General features: G+C 37.7%; 6 protein-coding genes across 20 annotated transcripts; 2 read left to right on the forward strand and 4 right to left on the reverse strand.

The window, feature by feature from the left end:
- Window positions 1-16: 16 nt before the first annotated feature.
- On the reverse strand, window positions 17-2,582 carry EndoB (SH3 domain containing GRB2 like, endophilin-B). 4 transcript variants are annotated; one of them, XM_088037950.1, is made up of 8 exons: window positions 2,300-2,579; window positions 1,820-2,253; window positions 1,710-1,773; window positions 1,626-1,649; window positions 1,444-1,479; window positions 1,186-1,376; window positions 504-654; window positions 17-455 (listed from the first exon to the last, which is right to left on the reverse strand). In XM_088037950.1, the coding sequence occupies exons 1-8, from the start codon at window positions 2,360-2,362 to the stop codon at window positions 345-347; spliced, it is 1,074 nt and encodes a 357-aa protein (XP_087894076.1). In that variant the 5' UTR covers window positions 2,363-2,579; the 3' UTR covers window positions 17-344. The 4 variants fall into 4 exon arrangements, with proteins under 4 accessions (XP_087894076.1, XP_087894077.1, XP_087894078.1 ...); XM_088037951.1 differs by lacking the exon at window positions 1,626-1,649 and having other exon boundaries at window positions 2,300-2,578; XM_088037953.1 differs by lacking the exons at window positions 17-455; window positions 504-654 and adding an exon at window positions 661-1,046 and having other exon boundaries at window positions 2,300-2,582.
- A 26-nt stretch (window positions 2,583-2,608) lies between these two features.
- On the forward strand, window positions 2,609-3,308 carry LOC148174253 (uncharacterized). Its single transcript, XM_088037956.1, has 3 exons — window positions 2,609-2,738; window positions 2,786-3,064; window positions 3,112-3,308. Exons 1-3 carry the CDS (start codon window positions 2,658-2,660, stop codon window positions 3,178-3,180), a joined length of 429 nt encoding a protein of 142 aa, XP_087894082.1. The 5' UTR covers window positions 2,609-2,657; the 3' UTR covers window positions 3,181-3,308.
- A 1,215-nt stretch (window positions 3,309-4,523) lies between these two features.
- LOC148174254 (dolichyldiphosphatase 1-like) lies at window positions 4,524-5,590 on the reverse strand. Its single transcript, XM_088037954.1, has 3 exons — window positions 5,430-5,590; window positions 5,020-5,299; window positions 4,524-4,974 (listed from the first exon to the last, which is right to left on the reverse strand). The coding sequence occupies exons 1-3, from the start codon at window positions 5,533-5,535 to the stop codon at window positions 4,617-4,619; spliced, it is 744 nt and encodes a 247-aa protein (XP_087894080.1). The 5' UTR covers window positions 5,536-5,590; the 3' UTR covers window positions 4,524-4,616.
- Window positions 5,591-6,929: 1,339 nt separating this feature from the next.
- LOC148174255 (acyl-coenzyme A thioesterase 10, mitochondrial-like) lies at window positions 6,930-8,735 on the forward strand. The gene is made up of 3 exons (XM_088035648.1): window positions 6,930-7,135; window positions 7,212-7,273; window positions 7,324-8,735. The coding sequence occupies exons 1-3, from the start codon at window positions 7,068-7,070 to the stop codon at window positions 8,547-8,549; spliced, it is 1,356 nt and encodes a 451-aa protein (XP_087891774.1). The 5' UTR covers window positions 6,930-7,067; the 3' UTR covers window positions 8,550-8,735.
- A 62-nt stretch (window positions 8,736-8,797) lies between these two features.
- LOC148174256 (piezo-type mechanosensitive ion channel component-like) lies at window positions 8,798-9,370 on the reverse strand. The gene has a single exon (XM_088035654.1). The coding sequence runs from the start codon at window positions 9,365-9,367 to the stop codon at window positions 9,089-9,091; it is 279 nt and encodes a 92-aa protein (XP_087891780.1). The 5' UTR covers window positions 9,368-9,370; the 3' UTR covers window positions 8,798-9,088.
- Window positions 9,371-9,570: 200 nt separating this feature from the next.
- LOC148174257 (piezo-type mechanosensitive ion channel component-like) lies at window positions 9,571-27,401 on the reverse strand. Of its 12 annotated transcripts, XM_088035645.1 has the most exons (33): window positions 26,915-27,400; window positions 26,557-26,632; window positions 19,935-20,797; window positions 19,706-19,852; window positions 19,548-19,586; window positions 19,296-19,428; window positions 19,107-19,222; window positions 18,665-19,058; window positions 18,273-18,615; window positions 17,987-18,228; window positions 17,633-17,940; window positions 17,289-17,579; window positions 17,041-17,242; window positions 16,021-16,992; window positions 15,336-15,395; window positions 14,866-14,996; window positions 14,633-14,788; window positions 14,052-14,157; window positions 13,848-14,002; window positions 13,711-13,802; window positions 13,535-13,609; window positions 13,231-13,338; window positions 13,037-13,123; window positions 12,579-12,849; window positions 12,367-12,533; window positions 12,174-12,311; window positions 11,750-11,962; window positions 11,339-11,701; window positions 10,759-11,292; window positions 10,529-10,710; window positions 10,201-10,479; window positions 9,927-10,152; window positions 9,571-9,856 (listed from the first exon to the last, which is right to left on the reverse strand). In XM_088035645.1, exons 2-33 carry the CDS (start codon window positions 26,618-26,620, stop codon window positions 9,571-9,573), a joined length of 7,743 nt encoding a protein of 2,580 aa, XP_087891771.1. In that variant the 5' UTR covers window positions 26,621-26,632; window positions 26,915-27,400. The 12 variants fall into 12 exon arrangements, with proteins under 12 accessions (XP_087891771.1, XP_087891761.1, XP_087891760.1 ...); XM_088035635.1 differs by lacking the exon at window positions 13,535-13,609 and having other exon boundaries at window positions 19,107-19,213; window positions 19,302-19,428; window positions 26,915-27,389; XM_088035634.1 differs by lacking the exon at window positions 13,535-13,609 and having other exon boundaries at window positions 19,302-19,428; window positions 26,915-27,389.
- Window positions 27,402-27,606: the final 205 nt, after the last annotated feature.

Raw genomic sequence — 27,606 nt, forward strand, 5'->3', positions numbered from 1 at the left:
TTTTTCAAAACAGTCCTAATGTTTGTACATCTTTATTTGCATTTAACGATTAACAATTTTTACAACTAGTGAGTAGAGTTTAATACGCTAAATTTCCAACACATTTAATTACGGTTTAAAGCTTATTAATACAATTTTAATTTGCTGATACATTTCGTGTAATTGCACCGTTAAAGATAAATTGACTGCATTATTGCATTAAAAGGGGCAAGTTTGATTATTACGTAAGATTCAACAAAAGTAATGAACACGATATTGTCATCAATGCCTCGAAATAATGAAGGAATGATACATCTATGTGGAATCACAATAAATACATGTTTCATTTGGAATTAAGGAAGACGTTACGACATGAATTCCAAATAGGCTCTAGGGACTTTGCCTTTTTGGTGCCCTCGCTCTCCGTACAAGTAATCTTCGTTAGGCTTCTCACCCAGTTCTCGCACTAATATTACCTGAAGAAAACAAGATCAGAAACATTTTAATTAAAGTAAATAAAATACCTCATTAGCCAACAGACTTAATTCGGTAGTATCCTGGGCATCGTAATCGTAAATAACCCTAGCTTTCCTCATGTTTGAAGATTCGTTGTTCCATTCGTTCAGTTTAGGATTAATGGGAGAATTGGGATCAACACCAGGCATCGAGGACATACTGTCGATTTAAAAACAAAAATAAAACGACCAAATAAAAACGTTGCGTGCGTAAGCCTAATATTGCTTGCATTCATCTAAAGTGCAATTAACTTGTGAGGCAATTTATCGGCCGCTGTAAAAAACTAATTGGTGTTTAAAATATGAAGTATGGGGCCACCAACAGTGAAGTGTTGTTAACACCTTGCCTTTGGCGGGCCCAGTTCTAGTTCTAAATTATCCCACATCTACAAGTTCGAAACTAGCAAAGCCTAAAGGACTGAATAATCTGAATCGTCAGTGGTTATAACCACAGGGGCAAACGTGGCAGGAGAAGAGACCCGTGTGTTATTAGGTACCGCTGGTTCGAGATCTTCACTGTTAATTCTCAAAATAGGGCCTGGTTTCACAGAGCTGAAACATCAACATGCATCAAGCCATCAACAAGTTACCCTCTAAGCTTCAAGTCTACCACATATAGCCAACAATATTTTCTAATAGATTCAAACGAGCTAAAAATGTATCTATCACCGATTTAAAGTGGTGCTCTTACCTTGCAAGCTCCCTCTGCAAGTCTGTCATTATAGTTGTGCACTGGGAATAAAAACGGGCTTGGGTTTCCACAAACTCCAACAAACACCGGAGATGTGCAGCATGCGAACTTCCGATCCCCTCGAGCAACAATTTCGTGATTTCGGCTTGTCTATCGAACTCGGACTGCGCAATGCGCAAATCTCGCTCAGCCTAAGAAAAACAATTGTAGTTTTAACTTCAAGTTGGGATTTAGGGGATGTTAAGGGGAGGCGATTACCTGTTCCAAGACCTCCTCTGGGGGAATCCCATCCTTCTGTTTAGTTAAGTAAGCGTGAAAGTGGGTTAGTTTTACAAAATACAACATTTAGAAGAAAAACGGTGATATTAAATCAGTCAATAACATGAAGAGTTGTGTAAATGTGTTACAACTACATGAAAAATAGTAATAAAAAAAAGTACCTGAGTCAAAGGTAAGGCAAAATGCTATCGCCGAAAAAAAATTAGTGTATTCATGTCAACCCTTGTGTACTTCAATCAACTTACTGTAGGCTGTCCCAACATGCTCCTCGCCTTGCGGACTCTGTTTTTACAGGCGTCCAAATCTAATCTGAAATCCCAAAATTGTTTGTCTCATTGTTTGCTCTTGAACTCACCTTTTGGTTTCTAAGAGACTCTTCTCCTTGAGGATGGTCTTCATCTCTGTATCCAAAAACTTGCGCAAAGGCTGTGTAAAGCACATTGCTGAGGACCCGATAAAATCTCGCTCGTTCTGCCCCAACTTCTGTTCCCACTGCCCTACTTTGATCAGAGTACCCCCATAAGCAGTCCCAGGACCATACATAGTCCCTGCTTCAATCATATCCAAGCCCAAATACTCCAAATTACTCAATCTTGAAGGCCTCTTTTTATCGATTTTTTCATAAATGAAGTCTTCCATGCGATTGCCAGGGTTTGGAATAAGAACGGCTTCCGTGTTACGGACAAGTTTCTCCGTACAAACTCTTGTATTGTCCGCGCGTTCCCACAAGTTCTCGAAATGGGCGTCTAGTTCTGTTTTTTCGGACGTCCCTAATTTTTCCTCAGTCATCTAGAAATCAACGACATAACCTAAAAGTGGGGTGTCTAGGGCTCACCTGAACGACGCGACTGATGGCAGCCCCAGCATCCTTTACGATTTTTTTCACGTTGAAATCCATTTTAAACGAATTTTGATCACGGTCAAGGCAAATGAATTGTAAAAGTCGTTACTGCATTATATTGATTTTTATGGCAGTTTGACAACAGGAAATGTCATCTGCGTGGGATCAACTAATGATTCTTTGTGAAGACGCAACTATCATGTTTTATCAATTTCGTGGATTTTAAACGGAAGCAGCTGATTAAAACCGCGATAAATTTATTTTGACCAATGACAGTTGGCAGCACTTATGGAAAGGACGTGACTGTTTCAAAATTGAGCGGCAAGTGACAGTATGAAAAAGTCCCGCTCTTATGGACCATAACTCCAATTTCCCACAGCATAGGCACAAAACTGTTCCGATCAGAAAACGACAAGGGGAAGGTTCGTCATCTGTAAGTACCAACGAGTTTAAAGGGTCTGTACTAGTTGTAGTTTGCAGAGTTCCGACGTCGAAGGCACTTTTATACCAATGACGCCATGTGAATCCGCTTTCATAAATCCAAAATTTCGTGAAGATGAAGACGAAGATGTTATTCAAATATTTGATTTGCAACACGAGGAGAAGCCACCGTTATTTCTGTTATTCCCCGATTTGGAAGAAAAAGATAAAAAGCGGTTAGCGTCGTCAACTTCCACAACTCAAGTCACACAAATTCTAAAAGGAAAGAAGGCAGATTTCAGTCTTTTGAGACCTTCAAGGAAACTTTATCCCGAACAAGTTGGTGATGTAATGCTTGATTACTTGTTGGAGTAAGTTTTTTCTAGAGTAGGTTACCACCACTTGTCGAAACGATCGCCGAGTATTACAGCGAAGACGAGGAACTGGGTAAATAACAACATGACCGCTTTGTTAATTATTTAATTTGGTAGTAAAATTTACATTCATCTACTGCTTATTTATAAACATACAAACAATAAAACAATGACACAAAAAGGTCCAAAAACTGTACATTGTGCGCTTTTTTATTTGATTTTTGAACGAAACCTTAATTTTTTACCCTGAACGATTTCGAGTAATCTTTAGAATCGAAAAATCAAATTAAAAACCCACTCTTATTTTGTCAAAGACTTAATATTGCACTGGGAAAGCCGCCAACATCGTGTTGACAGATTTGACCGCCAATACATGTTTTCTAATTAAAGCACTTTAAGGGGAATATCCTCGAAATCACTCCCTTACTTGCAAGCAATAATTATTCTGATGGAGTCTAATATTTGCTTGCAGTATTTTGCTACACTTTTAGCTAAACTATCTTGCTATTACACCTCGCCTAGTTATAATAAATCAGTCGACGGTTATTAAGTACATGATTACGAATGTCCAAAAATGAAGAAATGCGAAAATGGACTAATTTGCAGCCATTGAACTTCATGAGGGCTAGATAAGAAACGAGCAGTTCCATTTCGACAATATCAAAGCATCAACAATCATTTTAATATCTACAGTAAACTCTTTAAAACTAATTAAGAGGAGCTGCGCGTTTTTTCGCCTTCAGTTATTACTGCCACGAAATTCGCCTTCAAAATAAAAACACGTGTCATGGTAGAAAATTGGTGGAGGCGCTGGGTCAGTAGTAAATGGCTGCCAATTTAACAAAACCGCAACAATCCAAACGATTGCTAGTTAATAATGTATGAGTATTGTCACAATGAAAAAATTCTACAATGATTTTCTATCGATTTATGTGTAAATGCAAGCAAACAAAATGTACACCTAATAATAATAATCACTTATTCTAAATGGAATTGAAAAAATAACAACAACGTCAACAAGAAGGAAAGCTACCGAATACGATTTACTATGTTAAGTTACTAAGTCATCTAACCTGCCTCTTGTGGTGTCATGTCGAAGGAGGCGAATTGTAGTCTTATTGAATTAATCAGTCACGTGTCCTACCACGTAGGTCAAACACTATTGAGAATAAAATCATCAAATATCAACAACGAATAAACGAAGCCTCCTAACAAAAAATAAACAACGAGCGCTTAAAGTATTGCAATAGTAGAAAAAGTTATACATTTTATATGAATTTCTGGGTAGATTACATTCCCAAAACACATCAACTACAACATAGAGTCACATGAAATGAAACCGAGTTTGTCATCAATTGACAATTCTGATTTACAAAAGCTGCAGATATAAAAATAACTATTGATTGTTTCTTCCCCCCACGGTTTCACGCGCATTACCGCTTTCGCGGCCAGTACAGTTTTAGGTACCGGACCAGCCGATATGGTAATGCAAATCTGAAACCGTCTTCCAGTAGATGTCATTGGGACTTCATACTAACAAGTTTCCTACTTCTTGCTCTAACTTCTTGTCGCGTGTTTGTGTACTCGAACCACAAAACGTTAGGTATGAGAGTAGTGTCTCTTAATAACAAAATCTCTGAGATTTTCCATGTGACTACTTGAGGGAAAAGGGGTGTAAATACCATATAGGTCAATGCAAACCAAAAAGTTGCAAACAGTATTCCAACGACGGCGCCACACAAAACTTGCGATATCGTGTGGTATTGCAAATAAATTCTACTAACACAGACCAACAGTGCCATCACTAATGATGAAGATAAAATCAATATCTTTGAAACGTTCTCAATAATTGTATTGTTATTCATATGATGCAGCCTACAAAGTTGTAGTTATAAAAAGCCACATCTATTCTCATCTTACCTAATAAACACAAAGTATATTACATATGTGGCAAAAAACCACACAAATTGTGCATGTGAGGAGGGCATCCCATACTCCCCATATAAATCTGTCCGCCGCATTGGTCTTTCCTCACAAATTGTGTGTTTCAGACAATAATTTAACGCTTCTGAACATAACGTTCCCAAAAAGAACGTGATTGTGTGTAAATCTCTTCGAAATAAGATTAAAGCTACAAAACCTGCCCCGACTCCGAAAGGGGCCAAGCTGATCAAAGCCAACAATTTTCCCAAAAAATCGCCTGAAAAAAAGCGATAGTTAAGTCATGACGTTTGGAAGTTCAATGTTAGTAAACTGTGAAATGTCAAAACTAATGGGTCAATATTAAATTTGCTGGAGAACGTTGGAAGGTATTTTGTGAAAATTTATACCTTTGGGATATTCAACCAGTGTAAGTGATAACGGTATCCATTCAGTTCTGTCACTTAATTCTGAACTTTTCACTAAATTATCGTCGTTGAAATCAAACGTGGCCATTTTGCATTTTATCGCGCTTGACAGACATTGACAGGTAAATGACAGCTAACTTGAGTCACGTGGTCAATTTTACAATGCCAGCAAAGCAAATAAACTACTCATGAAGAACTCACTTCAAACTACGATTAGGTCTGATGAATTAAATATTCTTAAAAATTTCAAACTGAGCAATTTAATTGAAGTTTCAAAACTTTTATTGTGATAACGAATATAACTCGAGAGCTCGAAATTGTGGGAAATTTTTCCTCCAGTTACAGATATTAAGCTGCGGTTTTTGCCATCGTTCTTCTCGTGATTATTTACATAAGAAATAGTTCTTAAATTTTTCAAAAGTCAAAATTTGCAAATTTTCGCGAAAATTCATGACTAAAACTATGCCAAATGATATCGATGTCTCGCTTATTTTTTTAAAGAAAACTTGAGTTATTATTATGTACATCACTGTAAGCAGAATTTTCCGCAAATTCCAAATCTGATATTTAAATTAGATCCGACAACAAATAACTGAGTTATGGCTCACTCGTCTCAATTGATCGTCCCGTCTGTCGGAAAAATTTCCGATAATTTCGAGTTCTCTTGTTAAATTACTTATGAAAATTCCACACGATCTGTTAGTTCGTTAAATTCTCGAAATAAACCACCATCTTAAATCAAAACATTTCATTTTTAATTAATCAGTATAAATTCTTGACAAATTTTATTCTCTTTGAATTAATCAATATAAATTCTCAACAAATTATTGTCTGAAATATTCACGCCCGCCTGTTAACAGTCCTGGATATCGTAGAAACTCCATCCACAAACTAAGTTTTGAATAACACATTGGCTTTGCTGAACATTCCATCTTTGAGCGACACAATTATGAACTACAAAAAACAGTATAAATATCATCTCACTGAAAATCCCACATACCTGAGACTTCTTAAAGTAAGTTCTTAAAGTGAATAGTTGCAAATTTATTGAGAAGTAGATTTTCCTTAAATTAATAATTTCATTTTGTGTATATTTGGTTGCATAACCAAAAGATTTTTTTTATTATTGTCTTCATAGTTACTCGATAAATAAAAAATAATTTGAAGATTTGCCGTCAAATTTAAATAAAACGTTCCGTAATGTTCCTATAATGTCAAATTGACATAATAAAAAAATCGATTTCATCATTCAAAGGAAATGGGTGAGTTCAGTTTTTTAATTAGAAAAAACCTTTGACTTTGACCGTCCGTTAAATTCCAATTTGGTGGACTTCAACCTTCCTAAAAAAGACTAATTTTCTGAGAAAAAATCTCTTGAATCAGCCCCATAAAAAGGTGTTGGCATTGAACTACCGAGAAAAACACAGCTGATCTTTGCACTTCGCGGAGTAAATAAAGCGTCTTGAAAAAAAATTATGACGTAATCCATGGTTGTCAAACTTGCAGGTTATGTGTAATAGGTGTGAAATGTTGCAAAATGCGGCAATAAAAATGTAGACGAAATCCTAATCAAGATTTGAAATCTGTCACTCAGTATTTGTTCATAGTATTAAGCGGATCATGTCTTCAAGAGTACTCCGCGGCTTATCGCTGATAAATCGGCTTAATCACAACAAATTATCGATATAGTAAGTGAGTTGTTATATAACCTTTGATCTCTTCGCACCATTTCGAGTTGTAAAGCTGACTTTCATTTTTCAACAGTTCACCAATGAGTCGGCACTTATCTACCTCGAGTTCCGAGACCGTCTTCTCCATCCAGGAATGTAAGTAAAACTCGTTCCCTATTTAGAATAATCAACAATTTTGGTTGTAGTAACTCAAAAACTGGCCAAGGAGATGGGTTTCGGGGGTGGATATTCCCCCATGCCCTCCAGTCGCGCTCATCTAAGTAAATACCTCCCTAAGAGCCAGGATGCCCTCCCCGCTAGGTCCATGCGCGAGAGTTACTTAGTCGCTTTAATACCTCTATCTACAAATACTCGTCTTCAGGATAAGTATACAACTTTCCTGGGATCCGTCCGTGTGGGACGCCTCCTGGAAGACATGGATATTTTCGCGGTGATGGTAGCCCAAAAACACATCCATGACCCAGATCTGCCTGAAGGGGTACCATCACCACAAACCCTCGTCACTGCTTGTGTTGACAGGATCGACTTCAGCGACTTCGTCCCAATCCCCCACGAAGATATTAAAATTTCCGGGCACGTGAGTTGGGTTGGGAAATCAACCATGGAAGTAGTGGTTTGGTTGGAGCAGAACCGACACGGAACGTGGCACCGCATCACTAGAGCACTGTTCTTAATAGCCGCCAGAGATCCCACTAACTCCAAAGCTGCAATTGTCAACCCTATAAACCCGGCGGATGAGCGCGAAAAGAAAATTTTAGCTGGAGGCGAACAGAGAAAAGCGAACCGGATAGCACTGGAGAAGTTGCACGTTTCTAAAGTCATCCCTGACAATACCGAACAAACAATCATTCACGAATTGTATATGAAAACGAAAGTCCAAGATCTGAGTCTAAGAAACGTGGTACTTCCACCTGGAGGTGTCTGGATGCAGGACTGCACTATATCAAACACCATATTTTCGCAACCCGAGAATCGCAACCTCCACAACACCGTTTTCGGAGGGTTTATAATGAGACAAGCGGCGGAGCTTAGTTGGGTTTTGGGGTTCAAATTCAGCAAGTATCGACCAAAAGTAAAAAGTATAAGCGATATTAAGTTCAACAAACCCATCGCTGTAAATTCTCTCATACATATGCACGCATTTGTCGTGTTTACGCACATGCAGTACATACAGATTGTTGTCTGCGTGGAAACTTTTGATCCCCAAACTGGGACTAGTGACACAACGAATGTCGTTCATTTTACTTACGAAGTTCCAGAGTTGGTTAAAAGTGTATATCCGAGAACTTACCACGAGGCGATGATGTACATCGATGGAAGAAGGCATTTCTTTGAAATTATGAAACCAGGGAGCCACGATGAAGGGAACATGTTGGATGAGGAAGGTGTTATTAATAAGAGTAAGCTATAGGTATAATTTATTTGGGTTTTGCAATAACAAAAAACGGAACAGATTCCGTAGAAGTCTTTGGGTTGTTCTAACCTTTGTTGTGATAATTTGACGGTTTTTGTTGGTTTTTATTATTCTAATATTAGACGTTTTTTTACATTATGTTATTTATTGAACTAATTTAATTAAATAATTTTAATTTGAGAATTGTATTTCTTATTGAGACCTAGTTCCAAATGTTTCCAGCAACTTTGATTGCAAAATTAGAATTTTCCTTTTTTTAAAATCGTTTATTGTAAAAATTAAATACAACTGTGCACAATATATTATAAAAAGTTTTAAAATATAAAACATTCAAAGAATATTCAGCTAATATAGTATTATAGTGTTTCCAATCACAATAAATAACACAGTAAACCTACATCTTTTAGTTATTCAAATACCTGCACAAATTTACAAGACGATCGTGATATGATCTAAAAGCACTTGGTAGACTTAACATTTACATGAATGGAAGATTGACTTTCTAATCTAAAACCTTAACTTACGTGGCAGTCAGTTCATCTTTTTATGCTAACAATGTCTGGATTGTACGTATTTCCGTACAGTCTTGTAATTTTGATGGTCAATTCTCTGGATCTCATCACAAATATCAGTTTCGCAAAAAGATCTTCTTCCAAACTGTACTCTTTAAACGCTCTTGCAATAAGAATATCGTTCATTAAATTATAAATTCTGTTCGGGTTAGGCATATCTTGCAACCAAATCTCGTCCGTTAACCGATCGAGCAGAACAGAGCGAGAAATGCGAAAAATTCCCAGACAGTACACAGCATACATACCAAAAATCCTAAACAACAGTTAAATATGTCATTTGGAACTTATTGTTAAAGCAACGAAGCCTTAAAAATCTACAAGCTAAGATTCCTGAGAACTACAACTGTCCCGGCGGTGGTAATTGCAATGATAAATTATTATTAGTACTAATAATTTACCACTACAATTAGCACCTGTCCCGAACAAGCACATTTTGTAGTCAAAGTTTAGGCATCGCCTTCGGGATCTTCATCGTCGGCGAGTTCTTCTTTCGGCCGCGTCCATTTGATCATCGTCTCTGGCGACCGGAATAGGAACACGAGTTTGGCGAAAAGATCTTCTTCAAGGGCGAATTCGCCCGCTTCACGAACCAAGTAAATATCGAGACATAACTGAAGGACACGGTCTATATTTGGCATGTCCTCGAACATGATTTTAAAGCATTGTTCGGCGAAGAAACCACGGAAGAAGCGGAAAGCGACGAAAACTAAAGTTGAGTAAAGGCCGATTATACTGCAATACAAGTTACAAATAAGCATTGCGCTCTCAACTCTACAGTTCGAAAGAATGTTAATTAACTCACCCTCCTCCTGTCAGTATACTGAGAGTACTGGGAAAAATTTTATCGTTGAAAGTATACAAGATGATGGACGAGCAGTCGACAAACGGGATTTTTGATAAGAAGTCTTTGTAGTTGTAATCAGTGCAATCTTCCTTGATAATCCACCATTCTTTGGAGTCGCTTTCATTGGTGCTGTGGAGCTGTAGTGAGACAGTGCGGAAAGATTTACCGGTGGGACTTGCGGCTTCTAAAGGACCCAGTGAGAACACCATGGAGGAAAAAATTTAATACAAACCTGAATCCGCTTTATCGACATACATGAGTTGAGAAAGCGCTTTGGCAGTACCTCGATTTGTTACTTTCAGAAATTTAGGTAAAATGTTCTCTAGCACCATAGGAGGTGCGGTTTTATTCCGCAGTAACATCTGTAAGAGATTCTGACGCATCACGTTTGGTTTTCCTGCGACTGCTGCCGGTACTGAAATTTCGACATTGTCTGGAATAACACCCGAATCCTCAGGTTTGCTAGTCCTGTGGGAAACTTTGTACTCCAGTCGGATTTTCAGAGGATCAGCTAGAAGGCAAACAATCACTTCAAGAAACGTATAATTGTTAATACCCACTAGAATTCACTTCTTTGACCATCCGTTCTCTGTCCGGAGGAGATATGCTCCAAATGTTGGCCGAATTCGAACTTAAAGTTATCGCTGCTATATCAGGAGCTTCATAATTTGAGACTATCGTAGCCGCGCTCTTTTGATTGACATAAGCCTGTTGTAGTCTGTGAAGATTGCTCTCAGAAAACCTAAAAATAGCAATTAATTTTTGATTGTGATTATTTTTTTTAATTTACTGATCGATTGAGTTGCTTTGTGCGGACATTGTATAGACCGGTTCGTATGGTCCAATGCGGATTTCCATTGTAACGTCGTATGGAGGATTTGGGGTGCCTACAGCGTTTCCCAAAGAAAAGAATACCAGAGGGAACCAGATTATAGCAATGATGAGAGCTAGGATGGCACCCCCCATTAAATACTTGACAAAAGGCGGCTTCCTTTCGCCTCTTGGCTGTGGATACTCGTCTTCTACATGGCGGGTGCACTTTATCTGGAATATGTGGGCGAAAATGTCTTCCATTTTGATCCAGTCGAAGACTGTCATTGAAGTGTCTGTCCACATCCAATCCATCACTGTTCTTAGTTCAAATAAGAATGGAATTGCCATGAAAGCTTTGAAGAGGAACATATTAAGGTAATTGTACCCTTTACAAAGGAAATTCCCTAAAATTCTAGTGGGGTAACCACATCTGATTTGGTAAGCCGAGAGCAGGAGGTAGAAACATTTGACCATGTAGTACATTTGGGGCGCCAGGACCGAATTGAAGCCCCTACAATTCCAAACTAGTAGTCTCACCAAAAATTTTGCCCACTCACCTTTCCGTTATAATCGGGAAAATTATAAACAACCATACATGTAAGACAAACACTTGTATAAACTGGAATATGATTTTCGCCAGAATGTTTTTCCGCAAAAAAATACCACGATCGACTATTATAAGAGTAAATTGTAGTATAAGCATTAATAAAAATAGAACAGGAACTCGATCGTCCTCTAAGTAAGACGACACTCCTCCATCCCCTTGTTGCGTTCCGAACGAACTGTATCCTAACAGAATCACAAAGAAGTTGTAGAAATCGCACAAAAACATGTACGAATACACATCAGCCGCAACCCTCGAAGTCGGGTCGCGCAATTGTTTGAAAAACAGCTGTATGTTCTCGCCATACCTCAATAGTCTGAAATGAAGAAAACAATCATTTGGAACTTCAAATTGTTTTACTTACGCTATCTTCAACGACACAGGTAAGTGGGAAATCGGTGCTACAGATTTGCAGTCAATCGTGACTATTTTATTTTCCATCTCGGTGCGGCTAAGGCTGTACCGACTTGGTGCTTTAGCAACCTCTTCGTCTTCTTCCACCAGCCTTTGAAGGTCACTATTCTTCCTATCCAAATTGCTGGTGTCCTTGGGTGAACCTTCGTCACTTTGTTTGGCGCTGAAAACATCATTGGGAACTCAAAACATTACGTTTTGTTTGTTATTAAATGTTAGTACCTTTTAGATTTTCCGCAACAGTTACGTAAATGTTTTATGAATCGGTTTCTGGAAGGATAAGTTCGGGACAGGAATTTATAATTGATAAGTTTTGATTTGGTGCTAGAAATCGAGGGAAATTTAGGGACGTGCGTATTGAAATGCAAAAATACCTTCTTTGAGATATCGATGGTGAGGTCTGGACCTGTACGAGGGTACCACCAGCCCCAATTTTATATTCGCCATCTGCCACAAGCGCCACTGGTATCGGCGGCGATGATTTCCATAAACCCATTGATTTTAACATAAATCTGCAGGTGGAAAAGGGACAATAACAAATCTTGCGGCACAAAAACTCAGTTTTACCTATGGAAAAACACCACAAGGAGAAGTAAAAGATCCCAAACTGCGTAATTCGAGTTTCTTTCAATTCCTATGATCCGTGGCGGATAAAACGGATCATTGGTAATTCCCGGACTCTGATTCCAAGGAATAATGTCGAATTGGAACATGCATTTGATTAAAACAATCACCTAAACAAAACAATAAATACCACATTAAAGTTAGAAGAGACTCACCTCAGTATAAGCTATAATGGTAACCCAGAAGGTCTTATCGGGTCTAGGAATTGTCAGCGTTCCCCACAAAAAGACCATCAGAGGCAGTGGTAACGACAAAAACGTTGCGGATTTAATTTGGTTCAAGAAAATGATGAAATAGCAGACGTTTTCTGATCGGCTCATGATGATGTACCAAATTGCCAACAGTAACCTGATGACCGGTGGTTGGTCGTATGAAGACATTTCCGTCCCTTCGTAGTCTTCCATCTCCATGTTCGACCCCTCAGGACTACAACACGTCAGAATTAGATTTATTCAAAATTAGAAGGGAACACCGAAATCGCAACATCGATAATAGTCGTAAAAAAATACAAATAAATGTCGGATGAGACGAAGCGTAAGTGTGAAGAAGAGTCGAAAAAACTGAAAGAAGGGCAAGGCCATGCACGAAGCGCACAACATCGTGCGAATGTTACCTTGGTGGAAAAGGCGAGTCTAATCCACGTTCCAGACTTGGGGCCAGAATTCGAATTTCGGGGACCGTGAGAACACTCGCCTTGCGCCTACAGCCAACATACAGCCTTTTCTACACTACTGTCATTCCGTTTTTATATTATACATTATACTGGTGGCGTAATAACGTCACTCATATTATAGGGAGGGGAAATACCTGTCCGGTTCGGAGGTGTAGGGTAAAGTGGTAGTAGCTAACGCTTTCTGGTCACTATCTTCACTAACGGGAGGTTTCTCGTCGACCAAGGAGTGTTGCGAAGACGCCCTAAGAGATTTATTAGGGAAACAAACGGTTAGTGGTGATTTGAAAGAGTTGAAAAAAGGAGGTCTCCAAAAAGTTAAGAAACAAAGTTCTCGTAGATATCAGTACTGCGTTTGAACCAACAGAATCCGAAGGTTGCAAATACAAATTTAATAATCTCTTCGTGTCCGATGGATACACCATACTGATATTTACTGACCTGTCGGAAACGAGTCTGAAAGAATCAGAGGGACTGAGTGTTCCGGCGTAGGGTGTTGGGACCGCTGATTCCTCGCTAAGCAGCAAGGGAAAAAATACCACTACTACACACTAATCTAACACTACACAAAAATTCAATTCAAACAAAAACAAGGCTCGAAATATTAACGCACTTACTGGGATTGCCTAAGAAGACTACCATAAGAACCAGATGGTTGCCACATTTGATTTGATCCCATTCGAAGACCCACGTTGTAATCCGTGTTTTCCTAAAACACAAACTTGGACTACATAAATTAAGTGTCTGGTTTTACCTTCAAGTACTTCTTCTCTTTGGCCAGAACGCGCAAAACGTATCTATAATCTCTAGAATATTTATTTAAGAAGTTAGTCAGACTTATCATCGAGCTTTGAATGAATGCCCACAAGAAGAGAAGACCCATTTTGAGCTTCTCTGCGAGTGTATATTCTATAAAAACAACAATTAAAAGCAAATTTAACAAAAATATGTGTTTTACTCTTTTCACTGGTTTCACTAGTGGGTTCATCTTCCCGACTTGTACCAGGTTGAGGTTCATCGGGTATTTTAAACTCTGTAATTTTCACCGTTTTTGTTTCTTCGATCTGTGAAGGAAACAACTGTTAATACAGAAACTGGCGCCACGTCGTCAATAAAGTGAGTTTCACAACTCGACGAACGAGAAGATTTTGTTAATTTGATTAAACTGTATTGTCAGTAGTGAAGTAATTAACCAGGAGATAGCAATCCAAAAATATTCTCTCCTAGTTACTTATTCCACTGTCTATTAGTGAAGATTCCACACTACCCCATCTTAAATTAGAATTAGAATTCCATTTCGTCATATTTGCTATAAAGAGAGTTTACTGTACAAACATACAAGCTGTCGCTGTTGGGAATTGAACTGATAGAAAGATAAACAAATCCTAGAAATATCGGCAGGATTAAATTACTGTGCAGTGATATTATGATGACGGAAGTGCATTGAGACGGATTTTTCGCGTATTCTCTTTGCAGCTTAATCTTACAAAAGCACGAATCCTGCTGCTGCCTCTGTGCAAGAAACCGCATTAAACTCACTATAGGTGGAGCCGAATATGGCACAGAAAGCTGCGACTTCGCAGATAAAATCGACTTCTGTCTAGTGGGTAAAGGCATGCTTCCACGTCTTCTAACATCCATCTCCGATTGTTTTATAGTCGTGTTGATGTCAGTCTTCATTGCAGAACTTATCAACTATAAAGGTTAATAGGTTAAACCATGCAGGTGGTTAGTGTTTGTCCCTAGCGAATTTCCAATAAAAGCGAGCTTACCTGGCTTATAGACAGCCCGCGGCCTTGCAATTCTTGGTCGTCGTCTTCGTCATCTTTCTGATCTTCCATAAAATCTATTTCATCTTCATCATCTAAATCATCGAACATGTAGTAGTCACCGGAACGAACCGCTAAAGGAAGAGAATGATATATTAGTCGAAAATTAGTTGCAGAAGCAACGGGCCAGACTCTTGTCTGGTTTGATGCAAATCGCAAGCAATTATATTAACGTTTAAGAATATTTACATGATCTAACATTGAGTTTACTGTTCAATACAGAAACTAAACACACAGTTAGACACAATCGCACACAGTCAAGCCAAAAGAAGTGAGAACGAAACCCCAATGATCATGCTATCTACAGGTGCACTACTCAATGATTACCAGACACAAACTGTAATGGAAGTGACATTTATTAAATTTCTATGATCAAAACACAAAAACCATCACCAAAACGCCCAAAAAATTACCCTGTTTATAAGACTTTGGCTCCCTTCTTCTACGGGTAGGCCTACCCTTAAATATCGTATCTACAAAATCAAAACATCGACATAAAAATTTTGTACACAAAACAGTGCACGTATAAACAACGTGGGGATATCGAAAAAAATCGAAAGCATGTTATATACTGCGTCGTGCCGCAACATCTAAAGTTCCTACATTCGTGATGACTCAATGGAGATCTCGACGAGTACGAAATTATGCTTTGTCGGGGTGTCACAAAACTCCCTTGCATCCAAGGTGGTCCAATGCTGGTCTGTCGTTGAACCGTCGCGGGCGGTTCGCTGACTGCCTCGGCATACGGAGGAGCGGCATCGTAAGGTGGAGGTGAAAACACGGGGAAACTATCATCGGGAGATGGAGGACGCGGATTTAACTCGGAATTAGGAGGAGAGCTAAATGACATCCTCTGGGGTTCAAGGTAACCTTCCAGAGACACCGTCATAACGGCCGAGTAAGGAGAAGGAGCTTGCTGTTGAAGAAGAGAACTACGTGGAGTCAGAGGAGCATGCTCCTCATCGTCGATAGGAGTGTGATAACCAGCAGGAGATGTCTGTGCCGACCCGCATGACGATACTGACGAAGAGTGCGCTAACGGAGGTTGAGCTAACGATTTTTTTTATTTTTCGCAATTAGAAGATCAAAAGAACTCACCGGCGTAATGGTGATCGCTGTCTTTGAAGCTCGTTCCTTGGATCTTCTGCTGGTTGGCTTTGATCTTGTCCATTTTGGCCTTGATTTTTTCTAACACGTAGCGTTCTTGCTCCTCTTGTTCCATCATTCGTTTCATCCGCAGTTCTTCAATGAGTTCCGCTCCTCGTGATGCTAAAATTGCAGTGGCTTTTGTTTCGTTAATGAGGTGGAAGAAGTTGTAGCTTTGAAAAATCCGTCTCTGTGTTAGCATGAATCCAAAGCATAGACCATCCCACACTAAACCGACGAATTCTCTTGGCACTTTGCAGTAATCGTCACTTGCTAAGCCCGCTTGAACGGTTAAATCACCAAATTTCTTCACACAGCCGATGCCGAACAGCTGGACGAGCCAACACGCGTAATTTGGGATGTTCTGAATGAAGATACATCCAACAATTTGCAAAGAAGTTTTGCATAAAATCACAAAAACATTGTATCCCAAGAATAAGTCCCAAACTTTGATTATCTTTGGGATGGGCTTTAAATACAAGTCTGTTCCTTGCCACAAAAATATGAACGCACCGATTAAGTAACCGATTGAGAATATATTAACGCGGTTGGTTCCAGCTAGAAAGACTATAGCGAGAGTTATCCATAAGAAACTGTTAAAAATGCCCTTCTTGATGATGTCAAGGTAAGATCTAACATGAGATATGTAGTCCGAAATCGGATTGACGAACCCTTTTTCTTCGGCGTGATGAATTATACTTTCGTTAGAACCGCCTTGGTATTCACGTCCCGCCCATCTCTTCTCTATTCTGAAGACCACAGACTGTCTGGACACTAATAATAAAAGAATAAAATCACAGATGAGCTTTTTCGCGGATGGTGGATAATCTGAGTCTAACAAATACGCCCATTCTTGGAGTCTACGGTAAATCTCTGCATGTTTTGCACCATCGGTGTCCCAGAAGCTTTCGTCCCATGGAAACACTATAAATTGCTCTTGGTCAATAATTCAACGTGATTATCCAAACTTACAGATACAAAGAGTGGGTGGTAAACCTACAGCCATGATGTACTGAATGGGGAGAAGCAGAGCAATGAACGCCATGTACAGGTTCCAGATCTTTGCTAGAGTTTGGCGTTTGCAAATAAACATGATACATAACCAGATACTGTAGATAATGGAGTACATGTCCATCCTGAATCCGATTACCGCCACCGTGGCCATCAGACAAATCTGCAGAAGAAGTTTTAAAGACTAAAATAGGAGTCATCAAACTTACTTCAACACCAAATTTGTAAAATCCGAAATTAAACAAATACTTTAGACAATCATTTATGCTTTTATCTGCATCGGCTTTGGTAATTCTCGGGAACATGAAGAATGCTCTCGTGGTGGGTTTACCCCTTGAAACTCGGTAGTTAAACTGTCTTACCAAAACCACCGCCCATATAGTCACCACGAGAATGTACATAATGTTCCATTTAACCAAATGAGGTAAAGATGAATGAGGCGCCGTTTTATTAAAGCCCAGCCAAATGGCATTGTTTTCAACCACACTAGCGTTGCCTTCCTACAAAAATATGACAACAATACCACTGCTAAAACACAAGAAACGAACAGTACCTCGCATGTAACATTCCATTTATTTGGATCTATGTAATCCGTTTGATAAATCATTCTCGCTAACAACATGAGCGAAACATAAATTGAACTTGTGTAGATTGCTAAAATCTGCATGGGACGTCCAAAGGCACACGCAAGCACGATGAGGAGGACCAACAAGAAATACAGAGCGCACTTATCGTGAATGCAGACCAACATCAAAAATACGATAACGAATTTAGGCATGTGCAGTTCCAAAAAGAGGAACGAGAGATTAACAAAATGGTGAAAACGTCTCATCCATAGTTGCCACCGGTTGTTTGATGAGTCTGGAAATCTGTTTTCACATCAAATTTTCTTATTGTTCCAACTCACCAGTATCAGTGAGATCCATTTTAATAGATGAGCTGGAATCGTCGGCTCCAACACCTCCTTGCAACGAACTTTGATCAAGATCTACTCCGATAACACTGGTATTTTGAGGATCTGATAGTTCCATAAAGTCTTTATGGAAATAGTGTAATTGTACCACAGTAATAATAACAAAGAATGTCGGTGTGACTAGACGTACGAAAAGTTGAGTTGTTTCGAATTTCTCCAAGCCGATATCCAGTTGTCTAAACTCGGTCTATTAGAACTAAACAAATTTTCTTCAACTTACCTTTTAAAAGGAACGTGCAAGTAGTCCCGCCAGTACGTATCAAAGTTCTTAAATTGGTAAGTGTATACCATGACTAGTATGGCCATTGAGTAAACGATGACCGTAAGCCAGAAACCAAACATCATTTTTCTCCACGCTCGGAACGACACTTGGAAAGTCAAAACGAAGAACAAGAACAACGCCATGTATATTACTCTAAAAGCGGTCATTCGCTCCCCAGTGATTGCTACAGCGAAAAGCGTAATGGCAACCACCCAAATCCAAAATTTCGTGAGCATTTGCCGCAGGTACATTCCTATTTTATCCATAAGTTTGCTGCCCATATCTTTATCGGTTTCCACACCTAAGAAAAGTTTTATTGGTATTTCGTTTGTTTAGTACAGAAGAATTACCAGCAGCTGCACCCACTGATAATTGTAACGGCGATGCCATATCGGCTAGAGCAGTAGTTTGTCTCTCTTCTATTTTTTCTCGTACGTACTGCCGCAACGTGATCCAAAACATCGCAGTGAACACACATTTGACTAGAAGGGGATTACAGGGTAGTGTTTTAACCCTTTCGAATCCAATTTCGGATAAATCAACGCCGTTGATTGTGGTGGGAAGTTCGCTCTCCAACAGATCCATTGAATAAATGTAAGCAGAAATCAGAAGGAACCAAGCGTAGATGACTAAGAAAGGACTGGAACGGAGCATTGACTTTCTCTGGTTTGGTATCAACCATAACAGATTCGCCCAAAGAAGAAGAATGAATGTAATCCAGCTGATGTAGGTGATACTCCACGCCTACAAATCCAGTTGTGTTATTCCACCCACTTAAACTACTCACTTTACCATCATTATAATGTTCGTTGCGATGTAAGACGATTTAATTATAACTTGCAGAATTGATTCAAGTGCAAACATGATGTTTTCAAACAACGTGGGCTCGTATTCCTCTTCTACAGTACCTTAGCAACAAGTGTTAAGAATATTATCCCGAAACAAAGAATTTTGGATTTGAATGGAAATGAGTGGTCTTACCCTTACCGAGTTCATCCATAGGAATATCGTCCGTGTGGCCAGTCACTGTGCAGCTACCGGTCGAGTCTTGATATACGGTGGTACCTGACCGCCCAGAACCGTACCGACGCAACGGGCTGACTCCCCCAATCAACTAATAAAAATTTAACTTTAGTTTTTAAACCAACGTAGTTATGAAAAAATAATTGTTATGAGACGAAACAGAAGCAAAGCAAATGTTTGAAACAATAATAATAAAAAAATAATACATACGGGAGTGTTTTCATTTAGGGTATATTGGGCCCCGGACATCTAGAAAAGAATGATGAAACGCAAAATGAAATAAAAATTAGTAATAAAAATAAAATTATAACAGAACAAAACAAAACCAAAACAAAAAAAAAAGTTAGTACACATGGCGAATAGCTTACTCGGACTTTACGAGTAGCACTCTGCCATTGCTTTCTCGTAGTAGCTCTACGCATTAGTTTGCTGTTAGACAGTCGCTGCGTTTGTCTGTTTCTTGGTTTCGTTAAACTGCCTTCTAGCCGCAGAAACGTTCCTTGTCTCTTTTGCGACTGTAAAAGTTAGAAGTCAGGGTTTATAACCACCAATGCTCCCCTCATGTTAGTAGGCTGTTGATACAAGATGATATTTTACCTGTGGCTTCAGAAGAAACTTCGACTCCAAGGCGAGCACGTAGTACAGCAAGAAAAGTGCCAAAGGATTGACGTACGTCGCCCATTCCACTTCCTTCCAGTGGAACGTTCGAGGATCATCAGTGCAGTTCACCCATGCAATTGGTGTTAATCCGAAGTACCGCGCGTACGTACTATTAAAATCTAGATTGTCTTGAGACCACTGGAACTGGTAAGTGTAAAGTACACCGAGATGGGCCACTACGACGACCATCAAACATCTCATTACTATAGCAAAGGCTGTTCCCAGTTCTCTGCAGCACGCCCACCATGTAGCCGCTGATAAAAACACGAGAAAATAGAGTCCTCCAGGTACGGATGGTCGTAACACTGCCGCCACGCACAGTGCTGCTAGTACCGCGTATTTTCCCACAGCGACAAATAAAGCGATTTGCTTTTTGCTGGTTTTGGGCTTCTGAGGGAGGTTTTCTTCACTTTCTGCCCCTTCGATTGATCGCTTTTGACAGACTTTCGAGAAGAGGATGTAGATTCCTACTGAAGTGATCACCATGACGATTTCAGGGGAGATCCATGTGATGACGTCGACGGCGGACAAAGAGTCTAGTCTTACTAAACCGACGTAGCGAAGGACTTCTTCCAGAACCTCGCATTTGGTTAGGAAGTTACCATAAGGAGGCATGGCGAGGAGGACTATTTGAAAAGCTATCTGAGCGGTTGCTGTTAGGATGGACGTTGCTATTAGGAACTTGAGGTAGATGCCGGTGAAACCTGCCATGCTGACGGTTGTAGGAATAGGGACGCAAGGGAGGAGAAGAAGGAAAAGGAGGTAGATGGCCGACAAAACTGAAGGGCGAAATATAATACCTGAAATAATGTTAATTAATAATTACTTCGTTTTAACAGGTTTATTAAAATTTTTCTTAAATTACAGTAAAAAAAAGTATTCAAGAACTTCATCTTGTACAAACATCATATAAAGAAGTTTGCAGCGCGACCTTATTTTGTTGACAAAATGTGACAAATTTATAAATTACTATAAAGATATAAACCAGGTGACAATTAGTTAGAAACTGAAAATGTAAAACACTCGAATGTTACACAAGTTTTTATGCAAAAAATCATCACGTCATCGTCAAGTAATAGCATTTCGTCTTTATTGCTTATTATCTGTCGACAGTTTTTCCGATCCAGCTGGTGACCAGCGTGGTAAAACATACAAATATTGAATCAGTGTTTCAAAATACGTAATCTAGCCTAAATATCTTCAACTTCGCTTCCGCATCCTTTGTAGAGCCGAACTACATAAAAAGCAGAAATTGTTTCTTTTCTAGTGCAAGGTCAATCAATGCCCAGACCAGTCCCATTCATGGATTATGGAATCGCCTCGTGACATCGTAAGAGCTGCCAATAACCTTTTATCGCCACCAAGAGGGTGTGGACGGTTTATTTAGAGGGTCCAACCTACCGATATTAATTTCAATAAAAACGCGATCAAGTTATATTACAAAGACAAGATAGAAGCTCTTCAAAAATCATTTCGATGAGATCACGGTCCCAAAATACGATTCTTGTTCTACCGTGACATTTCCACCTTGTGTCGTGGTTGGTTTTGATTAAAAAAAAAATCTAATATGCAAGAGACCCACCCTCAATTTTGTTACGCTCTCTTGTTTCGTGGTAAAATGCCACCCTGGAAGAGCGAAAGTCGGTCATACAATAAAACTAGACAAGCGAATAACTGGAGCGAAGTTGTGCCAAATTTCGGAGTTATTGTTTAGGTGAATTTTGCTAAAATTAACATAAATAGAGTAATGTTTATAGTGGGACGTTTATGGGTGTACTTAAGCAGTACCGCTGAATTTGCAGGAACAAAACTGAAATATAGCACGAATTTATTAAATGGTGCAACGCCCACATGTCGAGTACATTGATTGGTCTGATTAGATTATTAATTTTGGAACTAATTTGGCGAAAAGTAATTTAACTATCGCACATCGTAAAAGCGTGACAGAATTTTATGAACAAGATTTTCTCATTACTGAGGAAATAATAATATTACTGTTTGGACGTTATAAAATTACATAAAATAACACCAGCTATAAATAAACACTAGAATTAAAAATAACAGGCGCCAACAATCGCAAGATATCAGGAAGCTAAGTCGATTGTACAAGTTTGGATTTCAAAATAATATTGTACTCAGTATGATTTTGAAATATTAATAAGGAAGATAATTTCATGCTTCCCCAGATTGGGGAACTTTTCTGGATCAATAAATAGGAGTTGTCATGAATCGTAGTGAAATGTTGAAACTATTATCGTTTACTGTAGTGGAACATCAACAGAAATAATTTCAGAAATAGACTACGCAAAATCATATTCGTAAAAACACTCAATCGTTTAAAAAGAGGGTTATTGATTGACGTGCATCAAATTTTAGTATCAGAATCTTTGACGTCAACATTACGATTATTTCAGAAAAAAAGAAAGTATTTTAGTGCATTAAGAAAATGCAGTACGGAATGAGCGCAACAAGTATTTTTAGTCATGAGTCTGACACACATAAAATATTTGGACTTTTTCAATTTGCAAGAAAGTTGCGGTTTGTGGCTATGGCAGCTGGTCAAATTTGGCCAAACAATTATGTAATATTTTCACCTATTTTCAGTATTCATTGTTGATTATCCTTATTCAATTTTTAATGTTCTTTTAACACTGATTTCCAAACCAAAGTCAAGAATAAAAATAGTTACTTGTGTAATGCTAACAAGGTCACAAAATGTATGTGTAACAACACATACTCTGATAATACATATGGTAATGATTGTTATCAGTGTCACACCAGCAAATATGTCCCCAATTGAAGTAAAAAGTTCGGGAAATGCAATTAGGCAATTAGATCCGCTGCCGCTCCTAGAATCAAAAGATAAACAATTGTAAAAATTTATTTTTATAGTAGATACCTCTACACAGTACATATTTTTCCATCAAATGAAGAATCAGGAACCGTCTTTCATTTCCAACGGTATAATAAAAATCCATAAATTTCTTCCCTGACCATTGCCATTGTTATAAACAGGAAGTATTTTTAAGCCGACTTCCCTTTATACATGTGAATAGACGTGCAAATTACGTTAAAACCGGTAAACTGTTTTCATAAGACAAGCAGGCATTCTATTATACCTCTTTGAAATCGAAGATTGATAAATTTATAGATGAAATTGACGGGTTGTCATTCTGATTTAAACCAAATTGACTCCCTAATTGATCACCTCTTTATTGTAAAATGCTCATTTTACAAAACCGTTAAGTAACTAAAATTTAGACTGTTTGAACAAATTTTAACAAATTAGATTATAACTGTTCATGTCAGTCAGAAAGCTAGTGTATTTGGTTTGCAACAATTCTGTCGTTCTTTTAAATCTGCACTTAACTGTACTGTAAACTATTTATTTATTTTCTTGTACACACATAATTTACCTATATAGACTGTGTTGCAAGTCGCAGATAAACTCTGCACCAATTTAGTTAACTTACTTTTAATTATAAGTATTACCCTTTGAAGTATGTATATGTCTTCAAAATTATTTTTTCTGGAAGAAGACCAGTCAGTTTTTATTGCTTTATTGAAATCATCATGCTAAACTTATGGAACATGGAACCGCGTTATAAACAAGGTGTCAATTTTACAAAGATATTTATTTACTTTAAATCATCTAAATATAAAGCTAGGAATAGACTGGAGAGTAGGTAACTCGCGGTACTTGCCGCGCAAGATCTTGCACAATAAATTCTGCGAGATTCTGTCGCGAGAATCTGCCGAGTTCGCTTTTGCCATTTCTCACAGACCCGTTTACACTGACAACAAGAAGATTTCAGTTAGTGTTTACTATTTTTGAGTCATGGATTAAATCTACCAAATTGCAAAATTGTAGAGCGAAAATCTGAAATTTTAGAAATGTTGATTTTGAAGTTCAAGCTAAATTTTCCAACATCCTCCAGTAAAATTTGTAATTTTGGTAATTTTAAAGGTACAGCTACAAAATTTTGGGAAGTTACTATTTTTGAGTCGTGTATTAACTCTACCAAATTTCAAAATCGTAAAGCGGAAGACTTAAATTTTAGAAATTTTCGTAAATGATTTAATTAGTTAAGGAATCGATCCAATAAACATCCAGCCAATGAATAATAAGTTACATTCGAATTGGTTGCTCAGGTGCGTTTTTTATTATAAAAACTTCTTTGATAAAGAGAATGCCAGCCAATCACACAATTTCTTTTTTTGGATTTAATCCGATTTCAATCACATTCTTCATTTTGTTATGAGGAAAAGGTGGATCTTTAAATATTTTCTAAAAAATGTGTCTTTTGCTTTAGAAGTTTATAATTGGGCACAATTAATAAGCGTGTTAAAAGTAGTAACTATGGCAAAATTCATTACTGTAACATTAAAAGTAACAGAATTTACAATTTTTTTGGATCTTCAAGATTTACAATTATAAAAGTAAAGATACAAAAGACACAAAATGTATATCGAATCCAAGCACCAATAATAACTAAAAAATAAGAAAGAATCCACAGCAGCAAATAATTCAATATACCAAAAAAAAATGGTGTTTTTTTTAAGTTATCGTCTGTAAATTGTTAAAATGAGTCTATAAAGCACGAAAATAGAAGAATTTCTGAAATGTCAACAAAACTTTAGTCTGGAAGGCCTTACACATCTTTTCATGTTGGCAGCTCTGTTATCTTGTACAGCGAAAAACAAATTTTCGAAATTTTTATTTTTAGGTTCTGTTGCGAGTCTGTCTTTTGCAATTTCTTTAGTAATAATAAATCTATTTAACTTCATAAAATTTGGCTTTCGTAACAAAATTTTACATAATAATTCAATAACACATACAGGGTGTATCAAAAAATGGCGAATTACTCTTCAGTAAGTTCCCCAAAATAATAAAACGACCAAACCAGTGCGAAAACGAGTGCAGATCCATTGATGCGCGAGAGATTTTTACGCATTGCAATATTTCAGTGTGCAAATAAATCATGATTTATAATCCTGAAGTGTTTTATTACCATATCGTTTAATCTTTGTAAACCTTGGCAATTTTAGGTTCTTGATAGTTTTACTACCTGCTGATCGCGCTATTTGTATTTTTGCAGAGTCTGTGTTACCATTCCCGATTTTACAACGAATGAACAGATTCAAGAGATGGTTACCAAATTTCAAAAATAGGCAGAGACATGTTTGGAAACTGGACGTGTTCAAGGCTGATCAGTTTATAGGGAATTTTAAAGGTCTGCAATTAACACAAAATTCAAGACCAAATTCCTCATAAGTCAATCAATCAATAACCTGACAATGAGTCAGAAGTTATGGACGGAAATCAGTTTATCTATCGACCTGCACTTCACGGTATTTGTTTACGTTTTTATCTAAAAAAACGAAACCTAGTTTTTCTCTTATCTCGACTTCCTAGGTGGACTACGCGGAATATTATATAAAACATCACGATTATAGTAATAAAACTACTTATTTTCATTAAAATAATTCCACAACATATTTATCTCACGCTACATCTTTGTAGTAATTATTTGCAGCAAATGAATGACTTGCGATGTACACAAACAAACACAGATCCATTCTTCATTGAATATCTCTAGCCGGTTTAATTTATAAGAGGATCAAAGTAGAATCTGGTTTTACGATTAAAACCACAAACGTGTAAAAATCTCAATACGTGACGTAATGATTTAATTCAATTCATTATAACCTTTTGTTAGTGTTCCAAAGTCATAAACAATGTTGTAACTCGGAGTTTTACTTTCTCGCTTAACTAGCTTTAATATTCCGTAAAAATATAATTTGGTACAAAGATTATACATAAATGAAAACTGAGATGTTCCAGTAAATTTTCTAGCATAAATAATGGCACATTGCCGATCGAAAATAAGTGCAATTTCAATATAGAACAACACGCACGGGTCCATTAGCAATTTCCGCGAAAACATCGTTTTTGTAGTTACATTGCAATTAATCGACCCTTGGGTGTCCCCGTTACAAATGAATCCAATTACTTCAATGGTATAGTTGCGTTTTAGAGGGTGCGGTTAGGAAGGGCACTTCTTCTACAACAACGTAATCAAAGCAGAGCCGCGTAATGAAATCATATTATTCAAGACAAATTATCGGAAATAATTGACCCTTACTAAATGATGAAAAATTGTTTGATCTGGTAATTGTAAAAGCATAAGGTCAACATAGTAGACATATCAGAGACAGAAAAACATTCTATTTTGGTAAATAGTTCGCCGCACTTTTAATAGACAGACCAAGTGAAAGGAAATATTTTTACATTCTAAGGATTATCAGAAGCGTAAATTACTCATGCAAGGTGAAGTTTAAAATAAAATGATGTCATCACTTTAGGAAGATTATCATACTTGCACTCTGATCAAATTATCAGCACGAAAAAGGAACAGAAATAAATAGCTACAGTGAATCACACAATTTTTTTTTGACTTTATAAATCGCAATTATCATTAAATTACTGAGGTCAGAATTAATAACACACGCACAGTACTTATCATAATTGTATCATCGTCCAAAAATAATTACTTACATGCTCCCAAAATTATAGGCAGGACTATCCTAAACACAAGCAGACACAAATAAAAGTTGGCCATCTTCAACTAGCTCTGAAAAAGAAGAAAAACCCATTAAACAATAAATTTGAATTAACCTAATTTGCATTCATATCAACGTTCTTTTTTAAATCAGATATTTTTTACGGAATGTTAATGAATTAATGTTACCTGCATTAAACATGAATTTTTACACGCGAAGCTTTGACACACGTGTCACAGGACATGACATGTGCCAAATGTCATCAATTCATGCCATCCGACTATTTGATAAAAATTCTGACAATATCAATATCATAACAAAAGAACATCAGTCATGGAGAGAAGCCGGCTTACCTAATTTGGCGGAATTCCGGTGTCAAAATGTTATCATTTCCGAATTAAACCTCATTCGCTGATTGAGGCACTTCACTGTTTCACATTGTTTTAAAACTGATTTTATATTTTTGGAACGAAACGTAATTTTTCGAGCGGTACGTCAGTTACTCTTTCCTGCAAACAACTGACTGCTATGTCAGTGATGTCACCGTCTGACAGATCAAAACAGACAACGATGATGGAAGATGCAATAGAAAAGGAAAGTAGTAAAGGTGTTTGCAGGATAGGGACGCGGATCAAATAACAGAACCTCAGTTACCAATGATAAGGAAAATGTGCAGAAACGGCTAGCAGCCATTGGCCGCCCGAATGTGCTAATTGGAGCTGTGTCTCTGATTTGACAGTTGTTATGTAGAGGACGTGTAGGCAACACGTTATACGTAGCATAAAATATACGAGGTCTAGTTTAAAAGCGTCGGACAGATTTTTTTGCCAATTTTGACAGAAGCAGCACTTTCTGTCATTGTTTAGTAACTAAAAAGAAACTTAAATTTCCTTTATATTGATCAATAATTTTAAATTTCCAGTTACCTGTAGCAAAACTGGAAAAAATCCTATACTGCACTTGCCTTCGGCTCATGAGTACACAGTTCGTCCATAATTAAAATTCAACTTTTATCACTCGTTGGGTAATTTACTATTAAAACTAT

Source organism: Gnatocerus cornutus, chromosome 5 (genome assembly GCF_029298725.1).
Source record: "Gnatocerus cornutus isolate USDA-ARS CGAHR chromosome 5, icGnaCorn1.1, whole genome shotgun sequence".
Taxonomy (NCBI): domain Eukaryota; kingdom Metazoa; phylum Arthropoda; class Insecta; order Coleoptera; family Tenebrionidae; genus Gnatocerus; species Gnatocerus cornutus.